A 16,003-nucleotide genomic window follows, 5' to 3' on the forward strand; every position below is an offset into this window, starting at 1 on the left:
CATTGCATGCTGTTGTTTTCTTTAACCTAGTCCTGAGCGCTTTTTCGTGTTTCTTACTTAGACCATTTTAAAGAGTGAAGTTCCTTGTCTAATGCCACTCAGTTTGGGTTTGCTTCATGTTTCCTCTACTTAGATTCATGTTAACACATTTTTGGCAAGACATACCAGAAAATAATGCTATATCCTTCTCATACATGTTTAATCAGAAACCATGATGTAAGTTTGTCCCAATATTAATAATGTTAACTTGCTCACTTAGTTTCCACCAACTTTCTCCACTAAAGAGTTACTACTTTTCTCTTTGTAGTTCATAATTTGTGAGAGTATACTTTGATACTATGACAGTATTCTCTGGTCCTCATCAAACGTTTGCTCACTAGTTTTATCATCCATTATTTTGTCCTATGTTTTTAGTTGGCATTCTCCTTCATTTATTTATTTATTTACATCACTATGAACTCAATGACTCACACTGAAAAGATTATGATCCATAGTGTCATTATTTAGATGCTCAAACTGCCAGAAAATTTGGCTAGTAAGAGCTGACTTACATATCTTTTGTGACATGCCAATGATTCTCTAAAAACACTGTCTTAACTTTCAGACACAATAATATTCAAGTCTCATCTGGTACTTTCCTGCCATACGCCTACAGTCATTTCTTGAAAGAGCTATTAGCTTAATAAAATGAATAATACTATTTAAAAATATTTTTTAAGTTACAGGACCCCACAAATATTTAATGGTACTTCATGGCTGACATGTGGAAATGAGGTAGAACTAGTAAGTGAATCAAACTCAGAATGTACATTCTAACATAGCACTGTTACTGAATGACACCTGTAAAGAGACCTTTTTTTGTTGGCAACTGGTCCTGAAAAAAGTCAAATATAATGAAAGCAAGGAGAACGGGCAGAGGTAACACAAAATTGGCAATCCTTAGAAAACACAGGTTTAAATAAATTGCAGTGTGTCCTATAATTAGTGTAAGTCCCACAAACTTTAATCAGAAATCAAAGCAAAGGACACATAAAAGTCTCATTAAATGTAAATCAGGGGCCGGCCCCGTGGCGTAGTGGTTGAGTGCGCATGCTCCACTGCTGGTGGCCGGGGTTCAGATCCCGGGCGCACACTGACGCACCGCTTGTCAGGCCTTGCTGTGACGGAGTTCCATATAAAGTGGAGGAAGATGGGCACAGATGTTAGCCCAAGGCAAGTCTTCCTCAGCAAAAAGGGGAGGCTTGGCATAGATGTTAGTTCAGGGCTGATCTTCTTCACAAAAAAAATAATAAATCAGTGCAAATGGTCTCCTTCTAATGAACTAAACTAAACTAAAAAATGAATTGTATTTACTTTGTTGATACACATCAAAAAAAGTTTAAAAAATGTGATTCACGAAGTACTGGTGCATAAATTCACTAAGAGAGTCACTAGTACTCATTTTTACTATGCATAAAAGATGGAAACAATTTTAATAAGTTACTTTGTTATCTAAGATAATATGAAAGCAAAGGTGGAATGACCATGCCACTGGGGAAATAATTTTTCCAAAAGCGAAGATGCCTAGTAGAAAAGGTATACAGTCATGGCAAATGCATAATACTGATGATATGAAACTAAGGAAACATCAGTGAACTGCAGGAACCTCCATTATCTTGTTCCATATTTTGTCACATGCTTGAGGAGATCCATGCAATAAGGTTCTTATAAAGATGCAATCACCATACTTTGTGTTCGTATGAGTATACATCACAGAAGTAATATCATGTTTAGAGTTTTAGTCAGAAAATTTGTTTTATGACTATATTTAAAAATCAACTGATTCAGCAGCATTAGTCAGAAATGAAAAATATATTGAGGAAAAGGTTAGTGAAAGGAAACAGACAGCATGAAATCACTGAATTCAGAGGAACTCATTAAAACAACAAAAATGCAAGTGCTTGCTATGTGCTAGGCATCATTTTAGCCAAGTATTAACTCCTTTCTAACACATATTAACTTATTTATGAAGTAGATACCTATATCTGTTATCATCATTTTCCAGATTTGGTAAATCTTAGCCATAGAGGGCTTAAGTAATTTCCAAGCTATTAAGTATCGGAGCCTGGCTTTAAATCTAGGCAGTTTAACTATAGAGTCTGCATTTGTATCTCTAACCTTTCAAAGAAGTAGTATAAAGATGATAATAAAGAATGCTGACATTCTTGTGATCAGGAAAGTGAGATACACCAAAAATGTAAGTATGATTTGACTAACAGGAACAGAGGATCCTAGTGAGGCTGAAATGCACAAGTGCCTCACCTGACTGTTCTAACAATTAGGTCTTCAATTACCGACAATGACATTAACACAACAGATGAAATCACAGAACTTGCAACTTATCGCACTGATTTTCGCGGTTCTGGCTAGAAAAAATAATCACTCAGTTTCATGCCTCTAGTGCCTTCCCTGTCCTACCATTCCTAAGAAGAAACCACGGAACCTAATCAGCAGAACTGAAATGGGACCAATTATGGCACCTGATTAGACAGAATGGATACGATATGAGAGGAGCAGGAAGTCAGTGCAATCATTACGGATATCTGAAGAGTCACTTAATTTTCCCATTGTGTTTACGTAACTTTTACAGGGGTGAGTATGTATTAGCAAAACTTGGGGATTTCTACAAGCACCTTATCACTTTTACAAGCACATTATTAACCAGTACACCACAACCAGTAAAGATGCAAGCACATGCACAGAGTCTATTATTCTGGTCAAAAAATGAGTACTACAAATATCCAAATTTTAAACATATATGACTGGATTCTACATATCTTAATGTACCATGTCAATTGAGCAATATTTTCAATTCAACCTTATGCTCAATCCTGTCTTCAACAGTGACCATAAAGCTTTTCTTCTCCATATTCAAATATACAAAATTGGGCCTACAAGGTGGCTGGGTTTTTGTTTGTTTTGTTTGTCCTATGAACTTGGTGTCATAAAGAGTAGATACAGATGTACAAAAAATACTTTGTGCTCCAGCACACAAAGATTCTGATAAAACTGTCAAAGGACAAATAACATTGGAACTGATCTTTAAAGCACCAAGATGAGAGCCCCACATGTGGCAAATATTAAAAAGTTTTCTGTGGAAACTACAAGGAAACTTTAATTCCATATGTTTAAACAATTGCATACTCTGAGAACATGGTGATCACTAATCTAGTCAATTTTTAGTAAGTTCTTTGAATACTGGAAAAAATTAACTCAGGGTTATTAAAAAGAACTAATATATGCAACAACAGACAGGCAAAATTAACAACAAAAGAATTATTAATCAAGTTTTCTTGAAAAGGAGTTAAAGGTGGTGGCAGTAAGAAAGCAGAGGTTTAAAATTAGTTGAGTACAGAAAGACATACACTGTATGATTTCATTTACATGTCAAATCTTAAAAAAAAACAAAAACAAATGAACAAACAAAACAAAACAGACTTATCGATACAGAGAAAAAACTGGTGGTTGCCAGAGAGGAGGGCAGGGGAATGAGGGAAATAGGTGGAGGGGATTAAAAGGTACAAACTTCTAGTCATAAATAAGTAATGGGGATGTAATATACAGCACAGAGAATACAGTCAATAATACTATAGTAACTTTGTATGGTGACAAATGCTAACTAGACATATGTAGTGATCACAATGTATAAAAATATCGAATCACTATGTTGTACACCTGAAACTAATACAGTGATATACCACATCACAATGTTTCAGTCAACGACAGATCACATATATAATGGTGATCCCACAAAATTAGTACCATACGGCCTAGGTGTGTAGCAGGCTATACCATCCAGATTTGTGTAAGTATGCTTTATCTTGGTTGCACAATGACGAAATCACCTAACAATCCATTTCTCAGAACGTATTCCTCTCATTATGTGGTACACGACTGTATAATATTGTATGTCAACTATACTTGAATAAAGAAAAAATTATGGACAATATAATAACAGAAAAATTGGGTTTTAAAATAAAACTGGACTGTAAAAATCTTTAAAAAATTAAAATTAGGGCCAGCCCCATGGCTTAGTGGTTAAGTGCGCACGCTCCACTGCTAGCGGCCCAGATTCGGATCCCGGGCGCACACCAATGCGCCGCTTCTCCAGCCATGCTGAAGCCGAGTCCCACATACAGCAACTAGAAGGATGTGCAACTATGACATACAACTATCTACTGGGGCTTTGGGGAAAAAAAATAATAATAAATAAATAAAATAAAACCACATTGCTTAAACCTCACTAACAGATTGTTAAAAAAAAAATTAAAATTAAAATTAAATGAGTACGTACACAAGAGAGTAGCAACCAATTGTAGATACAAGCAGATAAAGCTCTGAGATACAGAAGAAATCAATTTAACAAGTATGAGCAGGGAGAGAAGCACTTAGTAAAGCACTTGGAAAGCTGGACTAGAGTTTAGGTTATACAAGATTTCGGACACAAAGTGGACCTATAAATGAATACAATCTATAAAACCAATACCCTTCCATTTTTCAGTCATTTTAAAACACGAATATATTGTCATTTCTGAAATAATCAACTTCAGATTAATTCTGAGGACAAAACAAAAAACTAAGGAAGGGGGAGCCCAGTTGATTTGCAATAGTTAATTTTAGCTTATAATACATACCTCTTGCATACAGTCGCATGCTGTTCATGTAAGCTGCAAGGTTTTCTGCTACCAAAGTAACTAAGGCATGATTGTGCTGAAGTTGATTGATTAAATCATGACGATAAAAAACATGGGGACTTCGCTGAGACTGACTAAAACGAGAAGAACTTAACAGCATAATTAGGCAAATGAACACTTCTGTAACTACGAGTTTATAGAGACTAAATTCTAGTTACTACTTTAAAAGTTTAAAATGTTTTATATTCATAATACAAGTTGGTCCGTCTCCTCCTTTTAATAATAAAATATTGAGCAACCTGAAGAGAATAACAAACACTACAAAACATAAATATTCATTCTGGTATTCTTATTTTACATGAAAACTACCTATAAGTATTCTCCAACTTCACTCACGATACTAATCTTACACGATACTAGTATCAAAGCATGTCTGCACATTTACATGATAAGGATATGAGCCATCAAAGGTACATTCTGGAACAGTGAGTTTGCAACCAGTTTTGCCCACCGATATCACCAGAAAGATATCTAGTTCCCTTTCTGTTTTGCCATTTTCAAGGAAACAAATCAACTCTCATACCATTATCAATCAACTAGTCATCAATTCACCCACCTGCAAGAGTATATTTGTATGTATAAGCAACCAGAAAATGGGTACATTTCATAAAAGACAAAACGCACATATGGTGGGTCAAACATAATCAAAACATTTCCTTCAAAATAAATATTAATAGACTGAGAATTTCCTCTGGAATTTATCTCCATGAAATTTCCTAATTTCATGTAATTTTCCAGCATTGTAAAAAAACAATCAAAATTCAACTCAAAAACTAAAAACATAAAAGTGGCATCATATAATTCAGTTTAAACAAGAATTCTGTTTACATGCATAATCATATAACCAGAGCTGTAAAGGATCTAAGCAATCGTGTAATTGTCTTACAAGAAAAATGTCTCTAAAGGTTACAAAAGCATTCTAAGATTATAGTTAGTTAAATAAAACTGGTGCTCACTACCAGGAACCCTAACTGCATTCTCAAAATTCTTGCCACTACACCTAGTTTTCTTACATGTTATTTTTCTCTTCATATCATTAATTCCAAATATATCACAAGAAAATAAAAGGATAAATTATTCTTATAACCACAATTTAACATCAAGACCAAATACATAAAACTAGCTACTCAAGAAAAAATCTAGCTAAAATAAATTGAGTAAAAAATATCTTTAAACTAAGTCTTGTCATCTTTTATAATTTAAATCACTGGGAGTCTTAGCTTTGAAAATTAACTTGTAAATTCCAGAAAGGTAACTACCTCCTTGGAAATTACTATTCCCTAGTATAAAATTTAAAGTTCATAACAAATGTTGAGAAATATGTTAGAGTAGAGCAATTTAGAAAATAATAAGGGCTGTATGAAGCATTATCTCATGGGACTAAGAACGAATACTGGGCCAAGGAGGGAAAACCTATAGTAAGGTTAAAACAAAATGAGGAATGACATAAATACAACCCATGCCATAATAATTTCTAGTACATCCGTTGGAGGTTTTGGACAATTTTGAACTAAGAGCCCACAGCAGTATCTTGACTCTTATACTTAATTGCCATGTAACATTGGATAAATAACTTGTCATAAAATATCAAGGAGATGAATATAATCAAGCATCTTATTCTTAAAATCTTATTTTGTTCCAAATCCTTTATTAAGATTCCTGGTTTCCCACTCTAGTTTTTCTTTCTTTAAAATTTGCTTTTACTGATACGCTATCTGATATATGTTTTCAACATAACATAGAAATAAAAATTAGCAAATTTCCTATATTAAAAACCTTACCTCAAATTTTGAGGCGCTTCACCAAACAAACTACAAATTTCTCTTATTTGTTTCAGCGCAGGAATGACCCACTTGTCATTTGTGCGAAGTTCTTCTATAAAGCGATCTATCCACTGGATCTTTTGTGTGTCTCGATCCTTGTACACACATACAAAAACATTTATGGTTACATGGATCAATATTCAATATAATTCTATCTTTAAAATAATTTGAGAATTATAAAATAAGCATCACAAAAATTAAGATGTAATTACAACAGCTGAATCAAACAAAATGCTTTAGGTATATTCTTATTTTGAAATTATCACCAAAGCTCCAAAATATAAAGTGCTATTATAAAAATTCAGAGTTCCATAGGTTCAGATACACCTGCACCAAGATATAAATGCCAAGTTTAGGCACATTCGCAGGAATCTGATTTTTAAAACACGTGGATATGGGTATTGCATCTTATTCAGTGTTTTACAAGGTTCTCCATGGACTAAAACTTAGTAAAACCATACAATCCCAAGTATTACCATATACAGATGTGCTGTTGGCATATTTTTCTAAAAAGAGCAAGATATACTGAGAGTATATCTCACCACGAAAATAACAGTATGGTAATTGTGTAACTAAAAAAAGTCATTAACAAAAATAAAACAAATCAACATACAAACAGAAAATGTTACAGAAAACAGGCATTCATCTAAAGGGAAACTAAGAACATTGTAAGAACAAGTTTATTTTTTAATATTCTGCCATCGTTTACTTGCTTCAGTCTTTTTATCTAAGAGCACTAGGTAATCAAAAGTTCAGGTTTGAGACCTAACAAATTTTTAATTGGAATGATTCTCTTTCTGTGTGTATATGGGGAAGAAAGGCAATTCTGTACACTTGTTTAGCATCCCACTTAGTGGGATATTTTTGCAAGCACATGCACATCTCTTTTTAGAAACAAAACTGGATCCACATTGTAAGTGTTTTCATTAAACACTATGGACATCTATCCACACCAATAGCCATTTTAATGGCTGCACAATATACTACAGAGTACATTCATGAATTTAAGCTATATCCGTTTTTCATTGTATAAACACTAAAGAATGTCCTATATTGTGCTGTTTTCATATCATTTCCTAGGAAAAATTTTCTAGATGTGAAATTACTGGGCTGAATTTCTGTGTACATTTTTAAGAATTTAAAAATATTTATATATAAATGGTAAAGGTCATGGTTCTTAAAAGCCCTTTGAGCTGGAGGACAAAAAGAATGATATTATTTATTAGTTTTCCATAACCACAACATATGAAGGTTGAAGTTGAAAAAGGCAGAACTCTTAGTAAATTCCATGAAATCCGATACCTATTAGTTGCAATGTATAAGACACTGTGCTAGGCAATAATATGAATAACCAATTAAAGGAGGAAGTAATAGTCGAGCTAGCAAGTGTCTTTTGATCCTCTACAACATTTCTTTATTTAATAAAATATGATTTAAATTCAAGGTCCTCATAACCATTTGAGACGCTGAATAAACACTTAATGAAGTCAGAATGAAGTACAGTATAACACTGTCATCTGATAAAATAATGGAACTGAGTCTTTTTTTTCCTTGGTAAATCTAAAGCCCCAAATCCATTATTGCAAATTCAATGTATTATTGACCACTGCAACTGTAAAAAGCTCCCATTTTTAATGTTTGTAAAGGATAACAGGATAAATTTAAAAATATATTTTTTTCAGAATTGAAAAAAACAAATCAGGTTTACATGGAAAGTTGGGATTAACTAGTCCACAGACTACGAACGATATCTTCATTTACTTAAATGAAGTATCCCTGGTAAAGAATGTTCTCCTCTGAATTTCATATCCCTGGCTATATATATCCGTATATACTACAATACTTTTTTGATTAAGGCAATCAGTTCAGCAAATACTTCTGAACCATCACAACTGTATGGTTCTCAACACCGGAGAGCATCATCTTGACCTTGCTCAACCTGATTAAATTCAAGTCCAACTGAAGGCAGACAATATCTCCCCTCAGGTAGCTACGAACAACCCCCAGTCTTTTTTATTGAAGGAATACATTATCTTTACTAAATTCTTTAACCAACCTATTAGAAGGATGGCAAACTACTGCTACTAAAAATCCAGAAACAGGTCCAAGAACATAATTAAATTAGCATTAAAAAATGCATACTTAAAATCAGTAAACATAAATAACATCTGCTCATAAGGAACCATTTGGGAAACTGTTAATTCTTTTAACTTTTGACCAAAAAATCTAACCCTTACCTCCAAAGTCACTATCACTTTTAAGACTTTCAGTCTATTTTATCATCATATACAAACTATAGTACTACTATAATGAATTGTTTTAGCTATACAAATCCTTCTCACAAGGAGGTAAAAATGCTTAGTGAATGACAGAAAAACCTGTCAAAAAAACACATGAGGAGGAAGCCAGGCTTATATGACAAAAGTAAGCCAATTCTTCAAATTCTTACTTTACTTTTAGTAAGTTATGATGTTATAAATGAATAGAGCAGACCATAAAGTAATGTGTTTTACACACTTTTTAAAAAAAAGTAAACTTACTTTAAAAACAAAAATAATGGAATTATCCTGTAACTAAGGCACCCTTATAGTGAAGGAAAAAAGTAAAAACAAAAATGGCAAAGAAGCACTCCCATACCTGGGAACAACTATAATCTAGTATTTTTATGTGGGCACTGAGAGCTAGGTCCATGATGTCTACAGGCACGTCATCGCTATGGGCAAGATTCCAAAGAAGGTTCAACACTTTGTGTGCCATCACACCATCTTTGTCATCTTCTGCAAGACGGCGTATCAGCTCAAGTAGCTTTTCACGTTGCTTTTTACTTGCATTTGTCCAACTTGCCTAGAAAAAATATCAGAATTATGTAAATATCACAATTTATATATGTATTTACATTAGGTCATCACTGCTGTACATTACATGGCTTTGGATAAACGACATTCAATTCATCTCACCCACATACCCAAACCAACAGCATTACTGAGCACTTAATTACCCAAGTCTCATTTGAGAAAACTAACAGTATTCACAGGACAGACTAATAAAAATTCCAGGAAAAAAATCTCTATTTACAATTTTGATTCCCTCATACTCACTGTAAAATTACATAATAAAAAGATGATAAAGAATACCTGATAAAAAATATGTTAATAAGTCCCGAAACTCAGCAACAGAAAACACACACAAAAAAATTCAAAAGTGGGCAAAAGACTTTAAAAGACATTTCTCCAAAGAAGATACACAAATGGCCTGGAAGAACATGAAAAGATGCTCAACATCACTATCTTTAGAGAAATGCAAATCAAAGCTACAATGAGATACTATCTCACACCAGCACGGCTACTAACAAAAAAACAGAAAATAGGAGTGACATCAGCGTCATGGCAGAGTGAGCTTTCCCCTGAACTCTTCCCCGGATAAGATACAACAAAAGGAACAGTCACAGACCAACAACGGAATCCCAGACAGTGAAAAACTAGATCGGAAAGATCCACAGGAAAGATCCACACTGCTGCACATCCGAGAGTGGAACGTGCTGGGCCCTGGGAGGAAGTGGGGAGAGGTAAGAAGAACTCCTCTCCCTCCCAATCAGATCAGTGATCCCAGTCGGCGCAGCTCCCAGAAGGGGGGAGGGGCAGCCCTCTGCGGGGAACCCATAGCTCCTAGGGCTCTCTCAGCCAGTGGGAAACTCCCACACAGAGGACTCAGAAGAGCCACAGGGCTACCATCAACATCTGAGCATCCCAGAGAGCAGATAACCAGGGGTGAAGGAGAAGCCCCCCCCACTAGGGACCCAGAGGACAAAAGAGAGAGCCCCCCATCCCCAAACCAGACCCCACAGCTCAGCCGACCAGACCAGACCAAACGATCGGACCCACGGATTGCAGCAGAAGAACGAGGCAGAGCACAGGGGGCTTAGATTACACAGCCCTTTACCACCACACAGTGACGGCGCATGGAAATTGCAATCAGAGATTTCCAAGATGAGGACAAACAAAGGCAACTCATGAACCACAATGCAAAGATACATGAAATCAGCAGTCCAGAAGGAAAACGAAAGCACCCAGAAACCAACCCTGAAGACACAGAAATCCATAATCTAAACGACAGAGATGTCAAAATAGCTATCATAAAAACACTCAACGAAATACGAGACAACACAAACAATTCAATGAGATTAGGAGTTTCTTCACAAAAGAGATTGAAATCATAAAGAAAAACCAATCAGTGCTGATGGAGAGGAAGAACATAATGGAGGAGATAAAGGAGAATCTGGAATCTTTAAAGAACAGAGCTGACAATATGGAGGAAAGAATTAGCACTTTAGAGGATAGGAATACTCCAGGAAGAGGAGAGAGAACTAAGACTAAAAAGAAATGAAGAAAGACTCCGAGAAATATCTGACTCTATTAGGAAATGTAACATAAGAATTATAGGTATTCCTGAGGGAGAAGAGAGGGAAAGAGGAACAGAGAGCCTATTCAAGGAAATAATAGCTGAGAATTTCCCTAATCTGGGGAAGGAGCAGGAACTACCAATAAGCGAAACCAACAGGTTACCTAAATTTGTCAACCAGCAAAGGTCCTCTCCACGACATCTAGTGCTAAGGCTAGCCAGAGTCAATGACAAAGAAACAATATTAAGGGCAGCTAGACAAAAACAAAAAATAACATACAAAAATAACTCCCATCAGCCTCTCAGCGGATTTCTCAACAGAAACGTTACAGGCTAGGAGAGACGGGAATGATATATATAAAATACTGAAAGACAAAAACTTTCAGCCAAGAATACTCTATCCAGCAAAAATATCCTTCAAATATGATGGAGAAATATTAACTCTGCCAGAAAACAAAAGCTAAGGGATTTCATGGACATGAGACCCCCACTACAAGAAATACTCAAGAAGGCCCTCAGGCATGAACAAAAGAAGAGAAAGGGAATACAAAGCTTGGAGCAAGGAGAAAAATAGGTAGATAAACTCAGAAAAATAGTAGGTCTTTACTAGAATAGGTTAGCAACAATTTACTAAAATCAAAGATCAAAGGAAAGAATTCACCAAAAATAAATTTAACCTCATCACTGTAAACACACAGCCACAACACAAGATAGAATAAGGTATAACAAGAACGCCTTAGAAGGGGAAGAGGAAAGTGATTGAATTGACTTAGTATAAGGAAATAGGAGGCCATCAGATAATGGAATATCTCATACACAAGATTTTTTACCCAAACCTCAAGATAACCACTAAACAAATAATCAAAACAAAACCACATATGATAAACAAAGAAAAAACTAGAAGAGTCATAAGACAGAACAACCAAACTGAATCGGCAATCTGAAACAAATGGGACAAGAAACAAAGGAAATGCAAAAGAACCAGAAAATAAGTGACAAAACAGCAACATTAAGCCCTCATATATCAATAATTACCCCAAATGTAAATGGATTGAACTCTCCAATCAAAAGATACAGAGTGGCAGGATGGATTAAAAAGCAAGACCCAACAATATGCTGCCTCCAGGAAACACACCTCAGCACTAAAGGCAAGGACAGGCTCAGAGTGAAAGGATGGAAGACAATACTCCAAGATAATGGCAAACAAAAGAAAGCAGGTGTTGCCATACTCATATCAGACAAAGTAGACTTCAAGATAAAACAGGTTAAGAAAGACAAAGAAGGGAAATATATAATGATAAAAGGGACACTCCATCAAGAAGACATATCACTTATAAATATATATGCACCCAACATAGGAGCACCAATGTACATAAAGCAACTATTAACCAACCTAAAAAGAGACAGTAACAACAACAGAATAATAGTAGGGGATCTTAATACCCCACTTACATCAATGGATAGATCATCCAGACAAAAAGTCAATAAAGAAACAGTAAACTTAAATGAAAAATTGGACAAGATGGACCTAGTAGACAGATACAGAGCACTCCATCCAAAAACAGCTGACTACACATTCTTCTCAAGCGCGTATGGAACATTCTCAAGGATAGACCATATGTTGGGAAACAAAGCAAGCCTCAATAAATTTAAGAAGATTGAAATCATAAGAAGCATCTTTTCAGATCATAAGGCTATGAAACTGGAAATGAACCATGAAAAAAAAACTGAGAAAGTGACAAAAATGTGGAGATTAAACAACATGCTACTGAACAACCAATGGATCATTGATGAAATTAAAGGAGAAATCAAAAACTATCTGGAAACAAATGAAAATGAAAATATGCCATATCAAACCATATGGGAAGCAGCAAAAGCGGTCCTGAGAGGGAAACTCATAGCCATACAAGCCCACCTTAACAAACAAGAAAAAACCCAAATAAGCAACCTTAAATTACACCTAACAGAACTAGAAAAAGAAGAACAAACAAAGCCCAAAGTCAGCAGAAGGAGAGAAATAATAAAAATCAGAGCAGAAGTAAATGAAATTGAGACCAAAAAAACAGTAGCAAGGATTGACGAAACAAAGAGTTGGTTCTTTGAGAAGATAAACAAAATCAACAAACTCTTAAGCCAGGCTTACTAAGAAAAAAAGAGAAAAGCCTGAAGTAAATAAAATTAGAAATGAAAGAGGAGAAATTACAATGGATACCACGGAAATACAGAGGATTATAAGAGAATACTATGAGAAACTATATGCCAACAAATTGGACAATCTAGAAGAAATGGATAAATTCTTCGACTCACACAACCTCCCAAAACTGAACCAAGAAGAAATGGAGAATCTGAATAGACCAATAACAAGTAAAGAGATTGAAATAGTAATCAAAAACCTCCCAAAAAATAAAAGTCCAAGACCAGATGGCTTCTCCGGTGAATTTTACCAAACATTCAAAGGAGATTTAATACCCATCCTTCTCAAACTATTCCAAAAAATAGAGGAAGATGGAACACTTCCTAAATCATTCTACGAGGCCAACATCACCCTGATACCAAAGCCAGACAAAGACAATACAAAGAAAGAAAATTACAGGCCAATATCGCTGATGAACATTGATGCAAAAATCCTCAACAAAATATTGGCAAACCGAATACAGCAATACATTAAAAAGATCATACACCACAATCAAGTGGGATTTATACCAGGGACACAGGGATGGTTCAACATCCGCAAATCAATCAACGTGATACATCACAACAACAAAACAAAGAATAAAAACCACACGATCATCTCAATAGATGCAGAGACGGCATCTGACAAGATACAATATCCACTTATGATAAAAACTCTCAACAAAATGGGAACAGAAGGAACGTACCTCAACATAATAAAGGCTATTTATGACAAACCCACAGCGAACATCATACTCAACGGGGAAAGACTGAAAGCCATTCCTCTGAGAACAGGAACGAGGCAGGGCTGCCCATTCTCACCACTCCTGTTCAACATAGTACTGGAAGTTTTGGCCAGAGCCATTAGGCAAGAAAAAGGAATAAAAGGAATCCAAACAGGTAACGAAGAAGTGACACTCTCACTATTTGCAGATGACATGATTTTATATACAGAAAACCCTAAAGAATCCAAAGGAAAACTATTAGAAATAATCAACAACTACAGCAAAGTTGCAGGGTACAAAATCAATCTACAAAAATCAGTTGCATTTCTGTATGCTAATAATGAACTAACAGAAAGAGAGCTCAAAAAGATAATACCATTTACAACTGCATCAAAAATAATAAAATAGCTAGGAATAAATCTTACCAAGGAGGTGAAGGACCTATACAACGAGAACTACAAGACGTTATTGAAAGAAATAGATGATGACATAAAGAAATGGAAAGATATCCCATGCACGTGGATTGGAAGAATAAACATAGTTAAAATGTCTATATTACCTAAAGCAATCTACAGATTCAATGCAATCCCAATCAGAATTCCAATGACATTCTTCACAGAAATAGAAAAAAGAATACTAAAATTTATATGGGGCAACAAAAGACCCCAAATAGCTAAAGCAATCCTAAGAAAAAAGAACAAAGCAGGAGGCATCACAATCCCTGACTTCAAATCATACTACAAAGCAACAGTAATCAAAACAGCATGGTACTGGTACAAAAACAGACACACAGATCAATGGAACAGAACTGAAAGCCCATAAATAAAACCACACATACACGGACAGCTAATTTTCGACACAGGTGCTAAGAACATACAATTGAGAAAGGAAAGTCTCTTCAATAAATGGTGTTGGGAAAACTGGACAGCCACATGCAAAGGAAAGAAAGTCGACTATCTGCTATCGCCATTCACAACAATTAACTCATAATGGACCAAAGACCTGAAGGTGAGATCTGAAACTATAAAACTCATAGAAGAATATATAGGCAACACACTATTTGACATTGGTTTAAAGGAATCTTTTCGGATGACATGCATACCCAGACTAGGGAAACTAAAAGAAAAAATAAACAAGTGGGACTTTATCCGATTAAAGAACTTCTATAAGACAAACGAAACCAGAATCAAGATGAACAGACAACCCACCAGCTGGGAGAGAATATTTGCAAAACATATCTGACAAGGGGTTGATCTCCATAATATATGAAGAACTCACACAACTGAACAACAAAAAAACAAACAACCCCATCAAAATATGGGCAGAGGAAATGAACAGACACTTCTCCAAAGAAGATATACAGATGGCGAATAGGCACATGAAAAGATGCTCGACATCACTAATCATCAGGGAAATGCAAATCAAAACAGCACTAAGATACCCCCTCACGCCCGTTAGAATGGCTATAATCACCAAGACAGAAAACAACAAATGTTGGAGAGGATGTGGAGAAACAGGAACCCTCATACACAGCTGGTGGGAAGGCAAACTGGTGCAGCCACTATGGAAAATGGTATGGAAAATGGTATGAAGACTCCTCAAAGAATTAAAAACAGAGATGCCCTATGATCCAACCATCCAACTACTGGGAATCTATCCAACAAACCTGAAATCAACAATCCAAAGAGGCTTATGCACCCCTATGTTCATTGCAGCATTATTCACTGTAGCCAAGAAGTGGAAGCAACCTAAGTGTACCTCAACTGATGACTGGATTAGGAAAATGTGGTATATATATAGAATGGAATACTACTCAGCCATAAAAAAAGACAAAACCGTCCCATTTGCAACAACATGGATGGGCCTGGAGCGTATTATGTTAAGTGAAATAAGCCAGAAAGAGAAAGACTAACACTGTATGATCTCACTCATATGTGGAATATAAACCAACACATGGACAGAGAAAACTGTACTGTGGTTACCAGGGGCAGTGGGGGTGGGGGGTGGGGGGTGGGCACAAGGGGTGAAGGGAGTCATATATATGGTGATGGACAAACAAAAATGTACAACCCAAAATTTCACAATGTTAAAAACTATAAAAACATCAATTAAAAAAAATTATAATTCATTATTTCTATAATAAATTGAGTGT

The 16,003-nt window shown here is 35.4% G+C and overlaps 1 protein-coding gene across 5 annotated transcripts in view; it reads right to left on the reverse strand.

Moving 5' to 3' along the window:
- The window catches only part of LOC147911635 (ubiquitin carboxyl-terminal hydrolase 9X-like), a 142,314-nt gene that overhangs the window by 78,400 nt on the left and 47,911 nt on the right, over nt 1–16,003 (reverse strand). For 3 of the 5 annotated variants that reach the window (XM_087427857.1, XM_087427854.1, XM_087427855.1), the window contains exons 11-13: nt 9,194–9,400; nt 6,515–6,651; nt 4,674–4,822 (exon numbers count right to left, since the gene is read on the reverse strand). In XM_087427857.1, coding sequence (XP_087283983.1) covers nt 4,674–4,822; nt 6,515–6,651; nt 9,194–9,400 — 493 coding nt within the window. The remainder of the gene's footprint in view (nt 1–4,673; nt 4,823–6,514; nt 6,652–9,193; nt 9,401–16,003) is intronic. The other 2 variants (XM_087427858.1, XM_087427856.1) reach the window with 1 other exon arrangement.

The sequence above is a fragment of the Ceratotherium simum genome, chromosome Y, assembly GCF_057802395.1.
Source record: "Ceratotherium simum simum isolate JZ-2026a chromosome Y, ASM5780239v1, whole genome shotgun sequence".
Lineage (NCBI taxonomy): Eukaryota > Metazoa > Chordata > Mammalia > Perissodactyla > Rhinocerotidae > Ceratotherium > Ceratotherium simum.